This window comes from Urocitellus parryii, chromosome 4, assembly GCF_045843805.1.
Source record: "Urocitellus parryii isolate mUroPar1 chromosome 4, mUroPar1.hap1, whole genome shotgun sequence".
NCBI classification, from domain to species: domain Eukaryota; kingdom Metazoa; phylum Chordata; class Mammalia; order Rodentia; family Sciuridae; genus Urocitellus; species Urocitellus parryii.
In genome coordinates, this window is record NC_135534.1 from 97857069 (window position 1) to 97881735 (window position 24667).

A 24667-nucleotide genomic window follows, 5' to 3' on the forward strand; every position below is an offset into this window, starting at 1 on the left:
ATACCTCAACAAGACATAACAATCATAAATATCTATTCCCCAACCAATGGTGCATTGACGTATATCAAACAAACCCTTCTCAACTTAAGAATCAGATAGACCACAACACAATAATACTGGGTGATTTTAATCACCCAGATGCTCCAAACAACAACTAAACAAAAAAACCACAGATCTCAATAATACAATCAATAATTTAGACATACAGGTATATATATATATAATATATAATATATAATATATATTATATATATATATATATAATATATATATATATATAATATTCCATCCATCAACGAACAAATAAACTTTTTCTCGGCAGCCCATGGATACTTCTCTAAAATAGACCATATGTTATGCCACAAAGCAAGTCTTATCAAATACAAAAAATTAGAGAGCTACTGCCTTGCATTTTATCTGACCATAATGGAATGAAATTAGAAATCTATGATAAAATAAAAAATAGAAGTTACTCGAACACCTGGAGACTAAATAACGTGCTACTGAATGATGCATGGATAACAGAAGACATTAGCAGGGAGATAAAAAAATTCTTAGAGGTAAATGAGGACTCCGATACAACATATCAAAATCTCTGTGCCACTATGAAGACAGTGCTAAAAGGAAAGTTCATTGCATTGGCTCATTCATTAAAAGAAGAAAAAAATCAACAAATATATCACCTGACATTACATCTTAAGGCCCTAGAAAAAGAAGAACACACCATCACCAAAAGTAATAGAAGAGAGGAAATAATTAAAATCAGGGTTGAAATTAATGAAATTGAAACAACAACAACAAGAAAAAAACAATTGATATAATTGACAATACACAAAAAGCTGGTTCTTTGAAAAAATAAATAAAATTGATAAACCCTCACTCCCCTAGCAAAAAGGAGAAAGAAAACACAAATTACAAAAATTTTGGATGAAAAAGGAAACATTACAACAGACACTAATGAAATACAGAAGAAAATTAGAAACTATTTTAAAAGTATATACTCTAGTAAAATAGAAAATTTTGAAGGCATCAGCAAATTTCTAGAGGCATATGATCTGCCCAAACTGAATCAGAAGGACATACACAATACTTTAAACAAACCAATTTCAAGCAAGGAAATAATAGATGCCATCAAAAGCCTACCAACCAAGAAAAGCCTGGGACCACAAGAATTCTCAGCCAAATTCTACAAGACCTTCAGAGAAGAATTAATACCAATACTTCTCAAATTATTCCATGAAATAGAAAAGGAGGAAACCCTTTCAAACTCATTCTAATGAAACTAATATCACCCTACTACCAAAGCTAGACAATTCTCATGAAGGAAAGTAAACATCATACCAATATCCTTGATTAACATAGATGGAAAAATTCTCAGTAAAATTCTGACAAATCGCATACAAAAATAGCATGATCAAGTAGGATTCATCCCAGGGATACAAGGTTGGTTCAACATAATGGAAATCAATGAATATAATTCACCACATCAACAGACTCAAAGATAAGAATCATATGATTATATCAATAGATGCAGAGAGAGCATTTAACAGAATATAGCATCCTTTCATGTTCAAAACACTAAAAAAAAAAAAAACTAGGGATAGTAGGAATATACCTCAACACTGTAAAAGCTATCTATGCGCAGCCCAAGGCCAATATCATTCTAAAAGGAGAAAAATTGGAAGCATTCCCTCTAAATATTGGAACAAGAAAGGGATAACCTTTTTCACTGCTTATATTTAACTCAGTCCTTGAAATTCCAGCCAGAGCAATTAAGACAGACAAACGAAATTAAAGAGATAAAAATAGGAAAAGAAGAACTGGAACTATCACTATTTGCCACCACACGATTCTATACTTAGAGGATCCAAAAGATTCCACCAGAAAACTTCTAGAATTAATGAATGAATTCAGCAAAGTAGCAGCATATAAAATCATTACCCATAAATCAAATGCATTTCTATACATCACTGATGAATCCTTTAAAAGAGAAATTAAGAAAACCAACCCATTCACAATAGAAAGAAGGAAGGAAGGAAGAAAGAAAGGAAATTAAAAAACCCAACAACCTGGGAATCAATTTAACAAAAGAGGTGAAAGACCTCTACAAGGAAAACTACAGAACACTAAAAAGAAAGACATTGAAGAAGACCTTAGGAGATGGAAAGATATCCCATGTTATTGGATAGGCAAAAATTAATGTTGCCAAAATGTTCATACTACCAAAAGCACTACACAGATTTAATGCAATTCCAATTAAAATCCCAACGTCATACATTATAGAAATAGAAAAGCAATCATGAAATTCATTTGGAAAAATAAGAGACCCAGAATAGCCAAAGCAATTCTTAGCTAAAAGAATGAAGCAGGAAGCATAGTAATACCAGACCTTAACTTATACTATAGAGCCATAATAACAAAACAGCATAACACTGGCACCAAAACAGACATGTAGATGAATGGTACAGAATAGAGGACACAGAGACTAACCCACAAAATTACAATTATCTTATATTAGACAAAGGTGCCAAAAACATACATTGGAGAAAAGATAGCTTCTTCAACAAATGGTGCTGAAAAAACTGGAAATTTATATGCAGCAAAATGAAACTAAACGCCTATCTCTCGCCATGCACAAAACTCAACTCAGAGTGGATCAAGGACCTAGGAATTAGACTAGAGATACTATGCCTAATAGAAGAAAAAGTAGACCCAAATCTTCATCATGTCGGATTAGGCCCTGACTTCCTTAACAAGACTCCTAAAGTGCAAGAAATAAAATCAAGAGTCAATAAATGGGATGGATTCAAACTAAAAAAAAAAAACTTCTTCTGAGAAAAAAAAAAATCAGTGAAGTGAAGAGGGAGCCTACAGAATGGGAGCAAATTTTTACCACATGTATATCAGATAGAGCACTAATCTCCAAGATATAAAGAACTCAAAAAACTTAACACCAAAACAAACAAACAAACAAACAACCCAATCAATAAATGGGCTAAGGAACTGAACAGACACTTCTCAGAAGATAATCAACAAATATATGAAAAAATATTCAATGTCTCTAGCAATTAGAAAAATGTAAATGAAAACTAAGATTTCATCTCACTCCTGTCAGAATGGCAGTTATCAAGAAAACAAACAACAATAAGTGTTGGCAACGATGTGGGGGAAAGGCACACTCATACATTGTTGGTGGGAATGAAAATTGGTGCAGCCAATCTGGAAAGTAGTATGGACATTCCTTAAAAAACTTGAGCCAGCTATCCCACTCCCTGGTCTATACCCAAAGGACTTAAAACAGCATACTACAGTGACTCAGCTACATCAGTGTTTATAGCAGCACAATTCACAATAGCCAAACTGTGGAACCAACGTAGATGCCCTTCAATAGATGAATGAATAAAGAAACTGTGATATATATACACAATGCAAGATTACTTAGCAATAAAAGAGAATAATGTTATTGCACTTTCAGGTAAATGGATGGAGTTGGAGAGAATCATGCTAAGTGAAGTAAGCCAATCACAAAAAAACCAAAGGACAAATGTTTTCTCTGATAAGTGGATGTCAATCCATAATGAGGGGTCATGAGATGAGTGGAGGAACTTTGTATTGGACAAAAGGGAGGGAGGGGAAGGGATAGGAAAGATGGGGGAATGAGAGGAACATCATTACTCTAGGTACATGTATGATTACATGAATGGTATGACTTTACTTCATGTACAACCAGATTAGTAAAAAATTGTGCTCTATTTGTGTACAATGAATTGAAGAACATTCTGCCATCGTGTACAACTGATTAGAACAATAAAAAATAAAAGAATAAACTTGGACTTCCAACTCACACCAAACACAAAAAATAACTAAAAATCAATTTAAAGATCTAAAAGGAAAGAGCTAAAATTATAAAAATCTTAGGAAAAAAAACCCATGACCATAAATATTGGCTACCTGGGAATGAGGCAATCAATGATTTTCTAGACATGTCACCCAACACATATGAAATAAAAGCCCAGACAAACTAGACAATTCCAAGATTTGAAATAAATATCACAACGAGAAGTCACTCCATGCAAATTAGGATGACTAAAATAAAAAGTGATACATAATTTATTGGTGAGGGCTTAGAAAAGTTGGACTCATACACTACTGGTGGGCATGTAAAACAATGCAGTCACTTTGGAAAATAACTCGACAGTTCCACAAATGGTTATGTGATCCTGCAATTCCAGTCCTAGGTGCATATTCATGAGAAATGAGAACATTTCTCATTTTTTTGAACATATGTTCAACAAAGACTTGCACAAAAGTGTTTACTGCAGCACTATTCATATAGTCAAAAGTAAAAACAGCCTCAACATCAATCAACTTATGAACATATAAACAAAATATGGTATATATTTATACAATAAAGTATAATTTGGCAACAAAAGAAATGAAATACTGATACATGTCATAACATGAATGAACCTGAAAACATCCTAATTTAGAGAAAAGTCACAAAAGACCATATATGATTCCATTAATATAAATGCTACAGAATAAGCAAATGAGACAGCATAAATTTTATTGAATGTTATAATCCAATCATTGAATATTATTTCAATTTATGTATATTGAATTGATTTTTTAGAATTAAAAATTTATTTGTTCTTTTTAGTTATACATAACAGTAGAATATATTTTGATCTATACATGAAGTATAACTTCCCATTTTCGTGGGTTGCACATAATGGGGAATTACACTGGTCGTGTCGTGTATTCATATACGAACATAAGAAGGTCACGTCCGACTCATTCTACCATAAGAGACAGCATAAATTAATGTTTATCTAAGGTTTGGGGAGATGGGATTAGGAGATCATACTAAGAAATATGGTGATGGATGCACAATTCTACAAATATTCTAAAAGTTACTGAATTGGATACTTTAAGTGGGTAAACTGTACAGCATATTAATTAAGTTTGTTAAAAAAAACAAACTTAACTACCTAACTACTAAACCTTTTGGGCACACTGGTTCATAGCCAGAATCTGTAATTTTCTTCCTCCTTGTAGCAATTATCTGAAGTATAATAAATGAAAATGAAAAATTACTTGTCTTTTTTGTCCAGTATATTTTTATGCAAAATGTTTCAGTGACTCTCCATCTGAATTTCTCAGAGATGTGGAGTGTGCCCACCTGCTTATTGTGGCTTGCCACCATTCTTCCCATTCCCTATTTAGGGTTTTCACACAGTAAATTCAAGAGTTGTGTGTTATGTGAATGAATTAACATCCTCTACATAAGATTTTTAAGATGCTAGCCCAAGTGTGTTGATGTAGGAAAATGAAGTTATACACACGTAAATGAAGAAAAAAGAGTTTCATATTTTTATTCTTAACTCAGAAAATACTTGTTTCATAAAAACCTGCCTGTAAACTCTCATTGGAATTTTAAGTTCTGGTTACACAAGATACACAACACTATTTTTGCAATGTCTAAATTATTCTGACTCTAGACATTTCTTAGCTCTTAAAGTAATTATATGAAAATAAAGCATCAAAAAAAAGGAACAGGATGAAAGATTTAAGTCAGAGGTGAACTGCAATTTTTCATATTTTGCTTAGAAACACAATCCAAGCATTTCAAGCAAAGTCAAATGAAATGGTGGACAAGTCACTTTCAGGCATGTAAAATAAATAAGAATAGTATTAAAATAAGGACTTTGCAGAAAGTGTTTAAAGAACTCCAGATTTTCAAGGCTAGAAAAAAATGTTTAATAAAATTTATAAATTAGCTTATTTAAATTTGACCTTATTTAATTAAATCAGTCCTTTTCTGACTAGTCTGTGCAATTTAGTGAGCAATAAACTTTCTTTTTTGCCTCCCCTGCATGCCTGCAACATTTATTTTTGAAGACATAGCCAAGTCACTGAACAATTATAGTTCAAAGACACTGGCTCTACAAGCAAAAAAGAGGCTTATTTTTAACCTTGCACCTTGCTTCTGGCCCCTGTGATATTTTGACCACAGGGTAAGCTAAAGCATTCTGCCCAGTGTCAGTCTGCACTGTGATAAGTATAATCTTTTTTCATTCAGAAACCATCCCATCCAGAATCAGTCTGAACATTTAACTAAAATAAATACCACAGTACAGACTACTGTGGCGGGATATAAACTCCTTTATGAGTTTAAGAAAAAGTGCTTTTATTTTGGCTCTTCCCTCTTTCCACAAGAGATTTACCACTTTGATTTACAATAAACATGAAAATCTATGTAATGTAGAATGGGCACTGGACTAGAAGACAGACACTGGGCTTTAATTCTAGGCCCTAGTTCTATCATATAATTTCTCAGATTCTCTTTAAAATAAATATCTGTCTTATTTACCACAAAGAATCAAAAGGTATTATGGAAGTCCTTTGAAATAAAAAGTTCTGTGAAAATGTAACATACATAGTAAGCTTTGAAATGTTTAAATGTATGCCTAAGTAAATATGAGAATATCAGAATTTCTCTTATACATTATTTTTTATTCCCCTGCTTCCACTCCTGCCCATGAGGGAATCTGGGCCTTCAAGTTGGCTGGATTTTCTTCCTGAGCAAAGCTAACAGTTTCAAATTTTGCTCATGATTCCCTTTTAGCAGTATTTGAGTATATAGGGTGGATCATCAATGCTCTCTACATAATAATCCTATACAGGGCAGAGTTCTACATTTTTTCACATTATGGCCCACACAAAACGATATTATTTGTACAACCATGGCACACTAAGATAAACAGGCATTCTGGCTACCCCAGTACCCATTCATTTGCCTGAGGGCCAAGGGGTTGAATGTACCAGACACATCTGCAATGGTTGGGAAGATCTGCTTTATATAGGTAGCCTCTCATTTTCATCATGCAGAGGGGAAAAGTACTGTGATAATATCCAAAAGACTTAATGGTAAAAAACAGTATATCAAATAAGAATAAAAAACAGATCCAAGTCTATATAGATTCACACATAGTGTCACCTAGTAACAACTATTTTCAAAGTTGAGGTTCAAGTGGGTCCATACAGGGATAGAAGAAGGAATGCAGACACTCCTAGGTGTAAATTAGGTCCCAGGTAAATAAGGAAAGCAAAAGGCCACAGAACAGCTGGGTGTTCCAGATCTTTGATACGTGAGCTGATGTGGTCACACATAAATTCCATTTTCAGATGCCACAAACAAGTGACCAGACATCCCAAAACAGGTTTTACATTTCAGTTATGCCACTTGACAGGTGTCTATCAAAATTAGGTCAAGACTACTCAGCACACCACTGACATACAGTGCTGATAGGGCTGCTCCTCCTGTCAGTTGAAAGTTTCTAATCTAAACTTTTCCTAGATAAATAAGATTAAAAATTATAAAATAAACTGGGTTGTGTTGCTTGCAAGCCCCATATATATATATATATATATATATACACATATGTAAACTTAACATTATATAGGTACTTTGTGACACTTTATAGTTTATAACATGTTTTAGCAGCAAATTAAATTAACAAGCAGGCAAATTATATAATTACATGTTTGGGTTAATTTTGTATGTGGTCCTATAAGGCACAAGATGCCTCTATATTGAAAAGAACATACACCACATCCAGAACAGAAGGATAAGAACTGTGAAAGAATTCAGACATCTAAGTCATTGATTGAAGTCTATTTCATTTTCTGTAGGTACCATCAGTTTTGTCACTTTTCAGTCCATTGAACATATGCCATTTGTCTTGCAGAATTTTCACCAAATCATAACCTGGGAGAATTCTGAAGTCACAGGGAATTTTAGACAAATACATAAAATAAAGATTACCTTTGATTTTATAAAAACTACGATTTATTCTATTCTAATATATGAATTTTAGAGTTACAAAAAGTTAAATTTTTTCTTCCATGTTAAAATAAATTATTGTGCTCATATTTTAAGTAAGAAAAATTGGATATAAGAGTGTTTCTTAGACTCAAGATTTATAATAAAAATGCCTATTGAATTGAAAGTTTTAGCTGGGTTTCCCATACACAGAATTTTCCACAGCAGAATTATCTGAGGTACAGGATTCAGAGCACCCACACATAAATTTGAAATATAGTCCTATGTATCTATCTGGGAAATAAGTCAAGCTTTCCAATAGAAAGCAAGGTTGAGGTATCAGCATGGAAATCAGGTCTGGCCAAAAAGCTCTTAAAATACAACTGCCTCATACAAAAAATTGAAAAGTAACAGATACCAAGGTGTAAACCTCACAAAGGTACCGAAGTAATTATATCAGGGATTGTATCACTGATTGTCACTATTAGTCAATGTTTACTAAACATTTACCTAGTGGCTAAGGCGAATGTTAACAAAACATCGTATGCACCTGATTTAATGCAACTTATTTTGTGAATAACACCAGAGATGGGCTTAGCAGGATACTGGCTGAAGTTCAGGCATAGTGTTTTTCTCAATACAGAAAAGTAAAACTAAAGCTTATTCACTAGGAGGTTTCACTCAAGCCCCAGTATCAGACACACACGTGGCCCAAGTCAGTTCTTGGGGGTGTTCTATCATGAAGCACTATAAACGATATCGACCCAGAGAATGCAGACAGAAAAGAATGGAGTTTATAACAGCAGCTGCATTTTAAGATGTTAGAACTAACTGGTTTTCTGTCTCTTCCCTATTCCCAAACTCACCTATTTTAACAGTTTTCAATTAATAAGAGTCAATGTGTTTGAGTCTGCTTTAGTCAGCAGTTTTTTGTCTCTAAGACCAAAATACCTGACAAGAACAACTTAGAGGAGGAAAAGTTTATTTGGAGCTCATGGTTTCTGAGGTCTCAGTTCATACGTGGCTGACTCCATTGCTCTGGGTCCAAGGAAAGGCAGTACCCAAGAAAGGGCCCAAAGAAGAAGGATGCTCAAATCATGGTGGCCAGGAAGCAGAGAAGAGGGGAAGGGGCCACAAGGAAGATGCACATTTCTGGTGCATTCCCCCAGTGACTCACCTCCTTCAGCCATGCCTCACCAGTCTACAATTACTCTCAAGTCTGTCCATTCAAACTAGGATGGATTGATTAGTTACATCTCTCATAATCCGAATTTTACCTCTAAATATTCCTGCATTAACAGGAGCTTCTGGGAGGATAACTCACATCCAAATCATAACATCCTGACACATATCGTCCCATGATTCAAATATGTGCTTCCAGACATTAAAACTGTTCTGCACAAATGTGGTTATCAGAATTATCTGTATGATGCCATTTTATTTAGAACACTGCTTTTTTTCTAATTATTATGTGAATTTATTGTATATTCTTTTGAAGAGCCTCAAATTTTCAATGGAAAATCTTTGTCCTTTGAGGGTGGATTTGATTTTTAGAAATGGTCAAATCCTTTGATAAATATGGTAAGTGATCCAGCCAGTTAACTCTACTTAAGGTTAAAATAAATGTGATTATTAAATAAAGATAGTAACGTCTTATATAGCATCTACACATTAGTACCTCAAACATACCTGTCTTAAGACCTTTGAATTTCCTGAAATCTTTTTATAGCATACTATTTTTTCCACTCATAAAAGAATTAACGGTAATTTCAAAAAGGTCTTCTCTTGAATACCCTAATGCAGACTGATCTGACTCAACACCCATATTTGTCCACATAAGGGTTTTGTCTATTTCTTTAATAAGTTATTATCATTTATTATTTTTTTTTTGTACCAGATATTGAACTCAGGGACACTTAACCACTAGGCCATATTCCCAGTACTTTTTTAAATTTTATTTAGAGACAGGTCTTGCTGATTTGCCAAAGGCCTTGCTAAGTTACTAAGACTGGCTTTGAACTCGAGATCCTCCTGCCTCAGCCTCCCAAGTTGCTAGGAATATAGGTGTATGCCACCACAGCCAGTAATTTTTGTTACTGTTTATCTCTCCTTCTGGATCTGTGCTGTCCAATATAGCAACCATTAAAAAATGGTTATTTAAATTTAAATTAATTACAATTATATAAAATTAAAGGAAAAAAATTAACAAATTAGGTACCACTAAAATGAAAGAAATTCTTTTCTTTGGAAGATGCTATTTGGAGACTGAAAGACAAGTCACAGACAGAGAAAACATTTTACAAATCTCATATATGACAAAGGATTTGGAACCAGAATATATCAATTACTCTCAAAACTCAATAATAAAGCTAACAGCAGTTAAAACTGGGCAAAATATTAAAATAAACACTTAACCAAAGATAACATATAGCTAAAGATAAACACATGATAGATGCTCAAAATCATAGTTATTAAGGAAACACAAATCAAAACCACTGAACACTAATTTACACCCCACTAGTACAACTATAAATAAAAACATAGATGATAACAAGTGTGGGGAAAATGTGGAAAAATTGAACTCCAAAACACTACTCATGAGACTATGAAATCACTTTGGGGAAAAACAAACAAACAAACAAACAAAACCTTAACACTGTCTTAGAAGTTAAGTGTATACCTAAAAAATGACCCAGTAATTTTATACTAAGTGTTTACCTCAAACAAAATCAAAGTTCCATGTAGATTTATACATGAACATTCACATTGTAACAGTCAAAAACTGGAAATAATGCAAATGATAAATGATAAATAACTAAACACACTTTGGTCTACAGGTTGAATATCTCTATTTTAAAAATCTGAAATCCAAAATGCTCTAAATCGGAAAATTTTTGAGCACTGATATTAAGCTACAAGTGCAAAGTTCCAGGCTAACCCTCATGTAACAGACTGCAATCAAACCACAGGTGCACTAAAATTACTGTACAAAATTAACTGCGAGCTATGCATATAAACTACACAAAACATAAATGAATTTCATGTTGAGATTTGAGTGCCTTCTCTGAGATATCTCATTATGCATTCTAGGCACTGAGAAGAGAGCCTAAAACAATATAGATAATGTCCCCATCCTAAAGGTTTTCAAAATCTGGTGAGGGGTGCAGGTAACAGATGAGAAAGCAGATAAGAAAATACCAGGCAAAGTGTAATGCTAATGAAGATAAAGCTGAAGGTACAGGGTATGACCAAAGGCAACTTTCTTTTAGATAAACAGAACAGGCCTCTGGAAAACCTAAGATCTAAACATTAAGAGTAAAGGACATAAAGACCTGAGGCAGGTACAGAAGAAATAGCAAGGCCTTAAAAATAGGCATGAATGTGATAGCTTTACCTTTGAAAAAGAAGACCCACTTGGTGGAAGAATACACAAATAAGGGAAAGGGGGAAGGTAGGTAAGTGGGAGAAGCAGATGCAGCCAAGAAAAGATTTTTATTATAAAAGTGGTGGAAAACCACTTCAGGATTTTAAGCAGGTGAGCAACATGATAAATTCACATTTAAAAAATATCATTTGGTACTGCTAAATAAAGACTGGATTATGGAAGGACAAGAAAGGTGTTAAGACAATGAGTTTCTGCAAAGGTACAAGTGAGAGATGAAGCAGAAATTCAAGATACATTTCCAGTGACAGTAGCTTTTCTGATGGAGGTTGTTGCAGAGTAAGGAAATGAGTTGAAAATGAATCCTAGAGTTTTGGCCTGAACAACTGGGACACAATGCTTTGAATTACAGATACGGGAAAAAATTACAAACAATAAGTGCTAGCATTTAAATAGACCCTTAAGTAGACACTTATATGTCATCATTTACTCAATTTCATATTTATTTTTTCCAGCAAACTTGGAGAAGTAGGCACTGGCTTGGTAATATATCAACCCATTATGTTTTATAATGAAGGACACCATCTTGGAGACAGGAGACTATTCTGAGTAAAAGGAACATGGGAAAAAAGGAACCCTTCATTTACCGGACAAGTACTACTTCACAAATGATGAAGCTACTTTTAATGCTTGCTCCCTTTACCAGCATGATTAGTTAACCTTGATAAAAAGCAAAAAAAAAAGAAAAAGAAAGGAAATTGTTCAGGAATATAAATCAGATTTTTTCCAATTCCTTAAGTTTACAAAAATAAACAATGCTTTAAAATCTATATCAATTACTGAACGTTCATTTACCTTCCTAAATGTGCTGCTAACTTGGTACAATTCACACGTGTTTATTTAGATAGAGTTGATTACACACATCCTCCCTCCATTTCTAAAGAGGAAAAAACGACAAGGACAAACGGCAGTCTCAATACATCAAAGGCTGAGCCGGCACTAAAGCCCATACATCAAGTTCACAGACACCCCTAGATGGCTCTGCAACATGGTCAAGGTCCTTGGGAGCTCACATACACGTCTATACCTGATATACCCATCTCCCTTCTCTTCAACTGACCTCTGGCCAACCCACCATCCCGATGGGAAGATTTATGAAAGGCCATAAAATCTGGACAAGCAGGGAGCCTATGTAACACGTAACCCCTTCCTGAGTCTCTAGTTATAGCAACGCAATGCCTTAACATTTTTCTTAAGAGCTAGATGATCCCTCTAATCGCAACTTGTTTCCAGAAACGCTGCAAAGGCACCACCATGACAAGGAACGAAAATGGCCAAATATCTGAAGGTCTTGGGCTGCAGAAGGGGGAAGCAGATATCACTAAAAACACCCAAAACAACTCCTGAGAAAGACTAAGCCGCAGCCGGCGGCTCATTGCCCACGTGCACTTGCTCAGCTAACTGTTCCAAAGAAACCTGACCCGGGTCGGAATCCTCCCACCTCTGCGCGCCGCCTTTATGACAAGGCAACGCTACAAGTTGTTACCCGCAACCCTTCTCCCACCTTTGAAAGAAATGCGCGCTGATCCCACATTCATACGACACCCTGTCCCTCTCCTGCCTGGCCGGCCCCAACCGCGCGCTGGGAGCTCAGGTCACAGGCCCGCGCCTCCGCCTTCCACCACAGCCCACAGGGCTCGAACCCAGCCCGGCTCTAGGCCGGGCCAAATTTCCTCGCCCGTAGCTTGGACTGTTAGCATCCTGTTACATCTGCACCTCCAACTCTGACCACCACCCTGGAGCCGGGTATCGCCAAGACCTTGGCGCCCGGCGTGGGAGCACACCCTTCCCCGCTCCGCAGCGCCAGGTGAGGGGCCGAGCCCGCAGCCTCGCAGCCCCGCAACCGCCTACCTTCCTAATCGCCGGTTGTGGCGCCCGGGCAGGCGCCACCGGCCCTGATGACATCAGAGCTGACCCCGCCAAGGCCACCTCGGTGATCCGGTGCCCAGCCCCCGGAGGGAAAGGCGACCCCCAATCCGAGTCGGCGCTCGGGAACCGAGGGAGATGCTGGGCTGCGGTTCCGGCGGCGGATGAAGACGGGGAGGGGGGCTGCGGTCCGCTGCGAAGGGAATCAAGACTCTAGATACGGCGAACTGGGGGCTTCGCGGATAACTGGGGGGGGGGGGCGGAGCGCAGCGCGGCGCCGCGTGAGGGGCTAGCGAAGGCGGGAATGTCTGCGAGAGCGCCGCCGCTGGGAGCCTTGAACGTTAAACGTTAAATCCTCGCGGCGTCCGGCTCGAGCAGAGCGGCGACCCACGCGGAGGGCGCACGCCGGCGTGGGGGCTGCGGCGGCGGCAGGCGCGAGGCCCCCAGCTTAGCCTCCTCACCTTCTTGGTGCCGGGGCCTCCCGCGATTCGTGACACTCCTGTCAGGGAAGAAGAGCGCCCAGTCTGCCCACCTAGAGTCTCCTGCTGGGGGGACATCGCTTCCATGAAGAAAATCTGCAAGCAAATCCCAGCCTAGGAAGAGGCTAATTGGTCATGTCCGTGGCCAGCAGCTGGAGGGGCGACGACGCGCGTGCCGAGGCGCCACCGTCGTGCTCAGGTAGGGAGCCGAGCTCCGGTGAGGGCTGCTCGCCTCCCGTCGGGGCCATGTACCGCAGCCTGCGCGCGGCGCCGCGGGCTGCAGGCGATTACAGCCGCGACCGCCAGTCAGAACCACGGCCCGCCCCGCCTCGGGCCCGCCCCCTCCGCTCCGGGCACGGGAGCCGGGACCGCCCCCCGCCTCCCTCTTCAGGCTTCCGCCCTCCCCTGAGGGCCGGCAGCGCGGGTGCCCGAGTGCATATAATATTAGGGACCAGGCGACTGACAGTATTGGACCTATGCTCCCAGTGTGCCCTGCCCTAAGAAGCTCACCCACTCAGGTCATGCACGAGGGCCTGAAGTGCATAACAGTCGGCTCTCACGCAGCCCTGCCCACTCCCACCCGACCCCTTCCTTTCCCGCGGCGTCCGGGGGGAAAGGCGCCCCTTCAGCGCTTGCATCTGTGGAGCGGTGGCGACCTCAGCCTGAAACCGAGGAGTTGCAGTGATTCCCCGCCCGCTTTCAGCGGACTGCGGAGAACCCCCACCCCCACCCTACGGCCCAGGGCGCGGGATGGGGTTGCATGGCTCAGAGTGCGGCGGCTGTTTAAATTTGGAAGCCCCATGTCATCGCTTGACCTCTTGTGAAGTTCGCAATCGCTAAGGCTAGACTGGTCACACGGCTGGCTTAGGCAGCCGCTGGGCAGCAGCCCTTGCACGTTTACAGCCGCGGTTTCCGCTGTCTGTGGGTGCAGAGATGCGGGCTTTCCGAATGTGAAAGCGCAATTAAGGAAAATGCAGGCAGAGAGGACGTTGAAATCTGGCTTAGCTATTGAGAAGGCTACAATATGTGGAAGTGTTTATCAGATATCTGCGCTGAGAGCATAGTTTCCTGTTAGCCCAAATACTGGCTTTTTCACCCCCTTCCTGCCTGAAGAGTAATCAGAGGAGGGGATTTGGAGCCGACCTGGGTTGAGTTAGTATTGCTGCGCTTCGCAGGACTGGCTGACTGGTGCGGAGGATTCGGTAGGTGGCATTCTTCCCTTGGAGTCAGGACTAGGAAAAAAAAAAAAAATTCCGGCAGCAGATTAATGAGGGCAACGATACCACTCTATGATACTACGTGGTTGCGGGATTGGTTTGTTTTTATGATAAGAAGGGAAAAAAGCAAGGTTCCTGCCGGGTTGGGCTGTTATTAGAACAGGTTGTAGAAGAATTGAACTCTGGCGGGCTCTGTTCCAAGCAAGGGATTCTGTCCAAAACACACACATACACACACACACACACACACACACACACACACACCCAGCAACACCACCAACCCTCAGGTTTCTTATTGTGAAAATAATGGAGATACAGTGTTTCAGTTCATTTTAAGCCTTGTCCATATCACATTGTTTAAAGTAGGCTTATATAGGCCTTTATGAATCATATGTATATGCACACACATATATGGGATTTATAATGCATATATAACTGGAAACACTCAGTTTTTAAGGGGGACTCTTTGCAGCTGAAACCAGTGTGTAGCTACTGGACTTTGTGTCCACCGTAGAGTTTTATCATGAATTTTGCACTGCAGAGAGCCTTGCATTTCCTCTATTTCATGTTTAAATCATCCTTTCATGACTTGTTTGCCTTGTTTAGTTCCTATAATGAATGGACATTCCCAATTTTTCCAACTATGTTTCATTTTTTAATTTCAGTAACACTTATCTCAATATCTAAGGTAACATTATATTTAATGTATATTCCCTATACCTCAGAGGAATGTAAGCTTCCAGAGAACAGGAATCTTTTGTCCTTTTTTGTTCATTCTTGAATCTCAGCCCTAAAGCAGTATCAGGCAAAATCATTGTTTGTTGTTAAATCAATCAATGAAACACACAAAGAATATGAGAGATCTGGAAGGGCCGGTCTAGAGTTGGTTGTTTCACTCAGAAAGCTCCGTGAATCATAGAATATTTTTGTGTGTGTGACAAATGCCTTGTGCTCCTTCAAAGTATTATTTTTACTACACAAGTGGAAAACTCACTTTCACTTCTTAATTTGGAAGTGCTTTTATTCTGAAATCGGTTAGTTTGGGTTTGCAGAGAAAACCATCTCACCCCTCCCCCATGATGAGTTTTGAGGCAAGTCTCACTTCCTAAAGAAATTTGGGCTACTTCAAATTATCACCAGAGTAATGTTTAAGCACAAATTCAATCACATCACTCCCTTTGGCTTCCTATGTTTATAGGATAAATTTCAAATGCCATAGTATGATGTAAAAGGCTGCTCAATAATCTCATCCCCCCAGTTCTTTCTCACTGTCCCTCTCAACTTTTTCTCCTTTTAAGAGCTCACCCTGACTTTTCACATCTTCATGACTTTGAACCTGCTATTCTCATTGTCTCTTATATTTTCATCCCCATTACACTAGTACATAGTGCTTAGAAAATACCCAATAAATATTTGTTGAGGAAATCTTCAGGACTTCAATTAGAAATTACCTCAGAGAAAGTTTTTTTTCTTTATTTCAAGGTTAAGTGCATCTCTTTAATTGTAACATAACATTTTGGGGGTGCTTACTTTATACCAGATACTGTCCTAAGCAGTATGAATTCACTTTTTTTTTTAATACCAGAGATGATTGAATTCAGGGGCACCAACCACTGAGTCATTTTGTATTTTACTTAGAGACAGGGTCTCATTGAGTTGTTTAAGATTTCACTGAGTTGCTTAGCACCTCACAGTTGCTGAGACTGGCTTTGAACTCAAAATACTCAGCCTCTGGGATTTCAGGTGTGCAGCATTAAGCCAGGCTGAATTCACTTTTGTCTTTATAATAAACCGATGGGATAGATTCTCTAACACCCCTATTTACAGATGGAAAAACCAACAGCTGGTAATTAATCAAGCCAAACTTGAACCTGAGAAGTCTGCTTCAGAAACTGTATTCTTTTTTTTTTTTTTAAATGTCTTCCCTCTTTGTTTTTTTATTTATTTATTTTTTTTAGTTCTCGGCGGACACAACATCTTTGTTTGTATGTGGTGCTGAGGATCGAACCCGGGTCCCACGCATGCCAGGCGAGCGCGCTACCGCTTGAACCACATCCCCAGCCCAGAAACTGTATTCTTAATCATTTGGGAAACGGCCTCCTATAAAGTGTATGTTCCCTTCTTCTTATAACTCTACTGTAACTTCTTATAACTATATTATTTTCTGCATTATTTGCCTTAAAATAAAGAATTGTATTTTATTTGTCTCTTCTTCTTTATACCAGGAACACAAGTGTGCTCTCAATGACTTTTTTCTTAACCTCTTACATTTGAGTGAATGAATATAATATTAGAAACCACCATCTTCACTTCCATTATTAGGCTGCATAGTTTTAAGGACGATATTATGATGGGTGAAGAAACAATTTTGGACTAGTACATTAATTCTTTAGACAATGAAACTACTGTGCACTGGAAATGCTATGTTGTATAAAAGAGTGATGCCAGAAAACAGAAGTCATGATAAAACAACCAAAGAAGTGTGATGTCCAATACAAGCAGGACACATCTAGACTATTTTGAAACAAACCTTAAAGCAAAGTACTAAGAACAGCAACAGTTAAAAGTTGGGAAACAACACCAGCAGACCTTAGGATAAACCAGTCTAATAATGAAACCAATATTTGACTAACTATTGGCTTTTAAATGACAAGATGTTTAACTATAAAAGGAAATGTTCATGCAACCAATTCATTGAATCAATATTTATGTGTAGGACACAGTGCCAGGCAATATAAGTCAGGGCATTATGGGTATACAGAAATAGTCCTTGTAAACCCCAAAATGCACACAGGAACCATCTTCAGTGCTATCCAAATTCCCTAAAACAGACTGCAAATGCAATACCCAACAGATGCCCTAGAGGGTAATTCAGGTATGTTTTTAATATTTGCACCCTAACTCCCTTAAAAGTCAGAATATTTCACATCTAATTCTTGGTTTTCTTGTGGGGGGGAGTCAAGAATTGGTAAAACCTGGCTCAACTTCTCTGAAAAAACCAATAGACTAAAACTGAGTCATAGCTATGTTACTTCATTTAATGCTCACAACAATCCTATGGGAGATTTACAGTCAGAGTTACTACTGCCTCTGGTGCTGAGGAACTACTAACAGGTAAGGTCATGGAAAGTGAAAAACTAGAAAGAGAACAGAGAAGAATGAGCAACATCATGTAAGTACATTAAAAAAAAAAAAGCCGACATAATGGTATGTTTCAAGAAGAGAAATAGTTGATAGTGTCTCATGTCGCAAGAGATGAAGCTGGTGAAGACTAAGGTGTAATTTGAATAGGAAAGGTTAAGATTGCTCTTTGAAGAAATTTAGCTGACAATAGGGATAAGAAAGGGCAGTCCCCATGAGAAGGCAGGATCTACTTTATTACTAAAGTAGGAGGTAGATCTGTTAAGGTTGAGGTAGGTGAGAGATGCTAATCTTCACTTATAGAACAAGGCCAGGGGAAGTTATCCATAATGCCAAGAAACAGAAGACTGAAAAAACATCTATTAGGAAGTCATTGGTGACCTTATCTAGAATAGCATGAGTGAAATGAGTGGGCTAGGGATTGAGGACAGGGGTAAGAGGTTAGAATGAATGGATACAACTCCCTTGGGAAATATGACAGGAAGCAGAGAAGATAGCAATTGCAGGTGGGGAATGAGAAGGATTTGAAGGGAACCCACATGGGTCTAACTATGGATACAATTATGTTTAAATACTGAAGGGAAGGCATTAGGGTGACAGAGAAATAGAAGATACTGGGACACTGGGTAGTAATGGGATCTCTAGAGCAAAATTCTGCAGAGAATTAGGGGAGGAATCTAAGGACTGAGATTGAAGGGGAGCTGAATGTTCTAAATAGACACTGAAGAATGAGAATAAACAAGGACAAGTGTGTGCACCCTGCAGCCAGGGCATACAACCATGAATTTATAATGGCTGCCTGCACAGCATATGACTTCTCTTTAAGGATTCCAGAAAACAGGCTGGATTCATTCTGGAAGAGGGTTTGCTAGCTAAGAGTGATGAAGTTCAATAGGTCAAGAGGGTAGAGACTACTGCAGTAACCTTGGGAGCAGATTTTTACACTTGCACATCAGAGCACTAATCTCTAGTATATATAAAGAACTCAAAAAGCTAAACACCAAAAAACAAATAACCCAATCAATAAATGGGCCAAGGAACTGAACAGACACTTCTCAGAAGATGATATACAATCAATCAACAAATATATGAAAAAATGTTCAACATCTCTAGCAATAGAGAAATGAAAACCAAAACTACCCTAAGATACTATCTCACTCCAGTCAGAATGGCAGCTATTAAGAATACAAACAACAATAAGTGTTGGTGAGGGTGGGGGGAAAAGGCACACTCATACATTGCTAGTGGGACTGCAAAATGGTGCTGCCAATATGGAAAGCAGTATGGAGGTTTCTTGGAAAATTGGGAATGGAATCACTATTTGACCCACCTATCCCATTCCTTGGTTTATACACAAAGGACTTAAAATCTGAAATTACAGGGACATAGCCACATCAATGTTTGTAGCAGCACAATTCATAATAGCTACACTGTGGAACCAACCTAGATGCCCCTTAGTAGATGAATGGCTAAATAAAATATATATACACAATAGAATATTACTCAGCATTAAAAGAGAATAAAATCATGGTATTTGCAGGTAAATGGTGGAGTTATAGAGAAGATAATGCTAAGTGAAGTTAGCCAATCCCAAAAAAAACAAATGCCGAATGTTTTCTCTGATATAAGGAGGCTGATTCATAGTGGAGTTGGGAGGGAGAGCATGGGAAGATTAGACGAATTCTAGATAGGGCAAAGAGGTGGGATGGGAAGGGAGGGGGCATAGGGGTAAAAATGAGGGTGGAATGAGATGAACATCATTATCCTGAGAACATGTATGAAGACATGAATGGTGTGAATATACTTTGTATATAACCAGAGATATGAAAAATTGTGTTTTATATGTGTAATATGAATTGTAATGCATTCTGCTGTCATGTATAACAAATTAGAATTTTTTTTAAAAAGTAGTCAATATGGTAGACCACAATGGGTCCTTCCTCTTTCATTCCTAGAAAATCACTGACTCATGTTTTTCCTGCTTTCCTCCTCAAGGATCTTTATTGTCATATTTCTTTTTTTCCCCATCCCTGAAACACTTAAGAGATTTGCCCTGTCATCATGTTGTGCTTGTACTTTCTGTGATCTTGTCCATATTCCTTGCATGTGATACTAATTAGGTCCTGATTAATTAGTTCCCTGTCTGTATCCCAAATTAATCTAATGAACACCCACATGGACTCACTTATAAGCCTCATAAACACCTCAAACTCAATAGGTCTCAGACTGAATTCATTAATTCCTGTCATCTTCACCCACCCCTACCAGTTCTCTGTAACTTCTGCTGTTGTCTACCTATGTAGTTCAAATTCAAAATCCTAGATTTCTCCCACTTTTCAAACCCAGTCCACAGCCTCCCACCCCACCCAGCACAGTCACTCACATACAGAGGCACGTGGTTGACCACCAAATCTTCTTCACTCTTATCCTGCACACTTGAGATATTTTCCTTTGTCTTCTTTCTCAGCCATGCCCACCAGAAATTTTCTGACTACACTTGACTGAAGAGTTTTCTTTCTCCCTTATACATGACTGGTAGGCATGGAAAATGGTGCAGTTAGTGGTTCCTCAAAAAGTTAAACATAGAATCACTACATGATCCTGGAGAACCACTCTGTCTGCACCCAAGGAATTGAAAACAGGGACTCAAATATTTATATGCCAATGTTAATAGCAGCATTATTCACAATAGCCCAAAGGGCAAACATCCCAGATATCTAAACATATGAATGAATGTGATATATCCATACAATATAATATTTGATCATTGTATTAGGGTTCTCTGGAGGAACAGAACCAACAGAAGTATGATTATAAAAAGGGGATTTAATAGATGGCTTACATGAACCAGAAGCTGGATATTCCACAATGGTCGTTTGCAGGCTAGAGAGCTGGAGGAACCCATAACTGCACAGTCCAGAAGCTGAAGCCTCAGAACAAGAGGGATCAATGTTCTCAGACTGTCTTCTAGTCTGAGACAGAAGACTTTTGGAAACTCCCTGGAGAATCACTGGCAGAATCCTCTTTGGAGGAGTAAAGAAACAAGAGGATATTGTGATTGAAGCAGCAATCAAGAACCTGTTCAAGAAAAATAGAGCTTGCATCTGCTGATACTTCTTTGTTCTTCCAACTTTTATTGCATCCAAGCCACCATCCTACTGCAGGTGCTGCCCAGGTTTAGGGAGGGTCTCCCCTTCAGTTCACTATCCCACATACCATCCATTCCTAGACACACCCTCATGGGCACACCTAGAAATCTCTTAATCCTCATCATCTCTTAATCTAATCAAGTTAACAATTAAAATTACCAGTACAGTAGTAAAAAGAATGAAGCGTTGATATATGCTACAACATTATTACCCTTGAAAACATTATGCTAAGTGAAATAAGCCAGATTTAAAAGGACAATTATTGAAGTATTCCACTTATATGAAATATCTAGAATAGGCAATTTCATATAGACACAAAGTACATTAGAGGTTACTAGGAATTGAGGGAAGAAGGAATAGTTTAAGGTTAATGGTTTCAGAGATTCTGTTTGAGGTGATGGAGGGGTTTTTTGGAAGTGGAGGTATTGATGGCTACATATTAATGTGAATATAATTAATGATAATAAATAGTTCACTTAAGATGGGTAAAATTGTAATAAGAATCTTCTTGCCTCTAATCTCACCGTACTATCAGCAATAACACATATTCTATCTTTTTCAAACACCAATCTTATCATGTTTCTCTGTTCCCTGAAAACTTCAGTGGCACTTCCTTACTCTCAGCACTAAATACAAACTCAAGAAGGTCCTAGATCTTCCTGCCTTCATCTCAAGCATGAATTCTTGCTTCTCTCTGACCTACTCTCAACTGTGGTACAGAAGCTGCTCTAAGCAATCTAGGTGATTCACAGAAAGTTTTGTGATTTTTTTTCTCATTTGAGCTGACTTAAGCCTTAATATAAGAAGCTTTTGAAATTATCAAGACCAGATGTGAGGTTTTATTTCTCTTCCTTCAGTTAGAATGTAAAAAAGGGGCATAATATATAAAGAATGTAATCCCAGTTCTAAGAGTGGAAGATTATACAGTATTGTAGAAAGAGGTAGGGAAAGGAGAGGAGGAAGATAAGAAGAAAGAATAATAGGGAAGGCTGGAAAAAAGAGTTTGGTGTATGGTTGTGAAGGATCTTGGATTCCATGGTCAAAAATTGGACATTATTCTCTAGGAAAGGTGGGAGAAAGGGAACTGATACCTATTGAGTGCCTGTTTATGTTAGGTACACCTAATATACTTCATTTATCCTTCAGTGTTACCAAAGAAGTAGGTATTATTATACTCATTTTAAATATAAAAACAAGTCTCAAAAAAGTTTAGTTACTTTCTGAGATTTCACAAGCAAAAAGCAGAAGATCTAGGATTTGAACCCAGATATGACTGGGTCCCAAACCCAATCAGATCATATTTACAATGTTAATAGTATTATAGTATTAATTATAGCGATTACTTATTGGAAATTAACTTTGAAGGGTAGGGAGATAAAGATTTGGGAGGCACTGTCACATACTATCATAATCTTCACAATAATCCCAATTCTTATATAATAAAGATGAAGAGCATATTACTTAAAAATATTAAGGTACTTTTAAAAGATTATGGAGTACAGGAGCCAGCATCAAACCAGGACACAAAGCCCATGTTCTTAACCACTAAACTTAATGGTACTATCTTCTTTTTTGTTGTTTATAACTTAGATGTGTTGGATCCATCTTCATGATGTGAGATAAAAATAGATATGACCCTAGACCTTCTACTTAGACAATGCTCAGCTTTCTGGTCAGAAGTTTAGCTTAATCATTTTAAAAATGTATTTTACAAGGCAACTTGATATACAAAAACCAGTTAAAAGCGGGGGGGGGGGGCGCAGGGGGGGAAGGGAGGGAGGGAGGGGAGAGGGGATGGATTTTTTTTTTCCATCAAAGTTTAGGTTGATCTGTGATCCAGACCAAATTAATGAACTAATCATCAATCACTGTTTATTCTATGGTTCATTCTCTTGTCTGTTCTTCAAGGGAAAGCACAGTCTGTGACACTCCTCCTTCTTGCAATTCACTGTATGTTTCTTTTCATTCTCCTTTGTTTTTTTCCTGGATATTTCAATTTACTACATGTTTGTTTGTTAACATATTTATGTTATAGTCCTCTTGAGAGATAATGTGAAAATAAGCCCATTTAAGTATTCCTAATTTAATGCTTTCTATCTGCTGCAAAGTTGTTATTGTCTCAGCTGATAAGGTAATTAGAGAACTAACTATGGACTAGCTATGGACATTATTATGTTTAAATACTGATTCCCAAGTATTTTATTTTCTTTGAGGCTATTGTGAATGGGACAATTTTCCTTATTTCTCTTTCAGCTAATTTGTCATTGGTGTATAGGAATGCAGTTGATTTGTGGGTAATGATTTTGTATCCTGCTAATTTGTTGAATTCATTTATGAGTTCTAGAAGCTTTCTGGTGGAGTTTTTTGGGACTTCTAAATATAGAATCATGTAGTAGGCAAATAGGGATAGTTTGAGTTCTTCTTTTCCTATTTATATCTTTTTAATTTCTTTCTTTTGTCTAATTGCTCTGGCTAGGGTTTCAGGGACTATGCTGAATAGAAGTGGTGAAAGAGGATATCCCTGTCTTGTTCCTGTTTTTAGAGGAAATGCTTTCAGTTTTTCTCCTTAGAATGATGTTGGCCATGGGTTTAGCATATATAGCTTTTACAATGTTGAGGTATGTTCCTACTATCCCTGGTTTTTCTAATATTTTGAGCCTGAATGGATGCTGAATTTTGTCAATTTTTTTTTTTTTTTACTCTATTGAGATAATCACGTGGTTCTTGTCTTTAGGTCTATTGATGTGATGAATTACATTTATTTATTTCTATATGTGGAACCTACCTTGCATCCCTTGTATGAACCCCACTTGATCGTGGTGCACTACCTTTTTAATATGTTTTGATATATGAATTTTGCATCTATGTTCATTAGGTATATTAGTCTGAAGTTTTCATTCCTCAATGTGTCTTTGTCTGGTTTTGGTGTCAGTGTGATACTAACTTCATAGAATGAATTTGGAAGGGTTCCTCCTTTGAAGGTCTGGTAGAACTTTGCTGATATTCCATCTGATTCTGGCCTTTTCTTTTTTGGTAGGCTTTTGATGGTGTCTTCAATTTCATTGTTTGAAATTGATCTGTTTAAATTGTCTATGTCATCCTGATTCAATCTGGGTAGGTCATATGTATAAAAATTTTTTGATGTCTATATGATTTTCTATTTTATTGGCGTATAGATTTTCAAAGTAGTTTCTGATTGTCATCTGTATTTCAGTAGTGTCTGTCATGATATTTCCTTTTAATTATGAATTTTAATGATTTGAATTTTTTCTCTCTTTTTCTTTGTTAGCTTGGTTAAGAGTTCATCAATTTTATATATCTTTTCAAAGAACCAACTTTTTGTTTCTTTGATTTTCTGAATTTTTTGTTGATTATTTCAATTTCATTGATTTTGCTCTGATTTTAATTAGTTCCTGTTTTCTACTTATCTTGATGTTGATTTGTTCTTCTTTCTCTAGAGCTTTGAGATATAATGTTAGGTTATTTATTTTGTGTCTTTCTATTCTTTTAAAGAATGTGCTCAATGCAATGAACTTTCCTCTTAGAAC

The 24667-nt window shown here is 37.8% G+C and overlaps 2 protein-coding genes across 4 annotated transcripts in view; one reads left to right on the forward strand and one right to left on the reverse strand.

Moving 5' to 3' along the window:
• The window catches only part of Arhgap20 (Rho GTPase activating protein 20), a 122983-nt gene extending 109070 nt beyond the window's left edge, over window positions 1–13913 (reverse strand). Inside the window, exon 1 of one of the 3 annotated variants that reach the window (XM_026392507.2) lies at window positions 13666–13913. Coding sequence is in view for 2 of the 3 variants with exons in the window: in XM_026392505.2 (XP_026248290.1) it covers window positions 13595–13699 (105 nt within the window). In the remaining variant the exon portion in view is untranslated. Of the gene's footprint in view, window positions 1–13118 lie in introns of all 3 variants that reach the window. The other 2 variants (XM_026392505.2, XM_026392506.2) reach the window with 2 other exon arrangements.
• Window positions 13748–17030, forward strand: LOC144254145 (uncharacterized). Its single transcript, XM_077796901.1, has 2 exons — window positions 13748–14814; window positions 16788–17030. Exon 1 carries the CDS (start codon window positions 13748–13750, stop codon window positions 14111–14113), a length of 366 nt encoding a protein of 121 aa, XP_077653027.1. The 3' UTR covers window positions 14114–14814; window positions 16788–17030.
• The last annotated feature ends 7637 nt before the right edge of the window (window positions 17031–24667 follow it).

Excerpts from the sequence above, each read along its gene's own strand:
- LOC144254145 (XM_077796901.1), top strand. The coding sequence starts at position 13,748 with ATGTCCGTGGCCAGCAGCTGGAGGGGCGACGACGCGCGTGCCGAGGCG.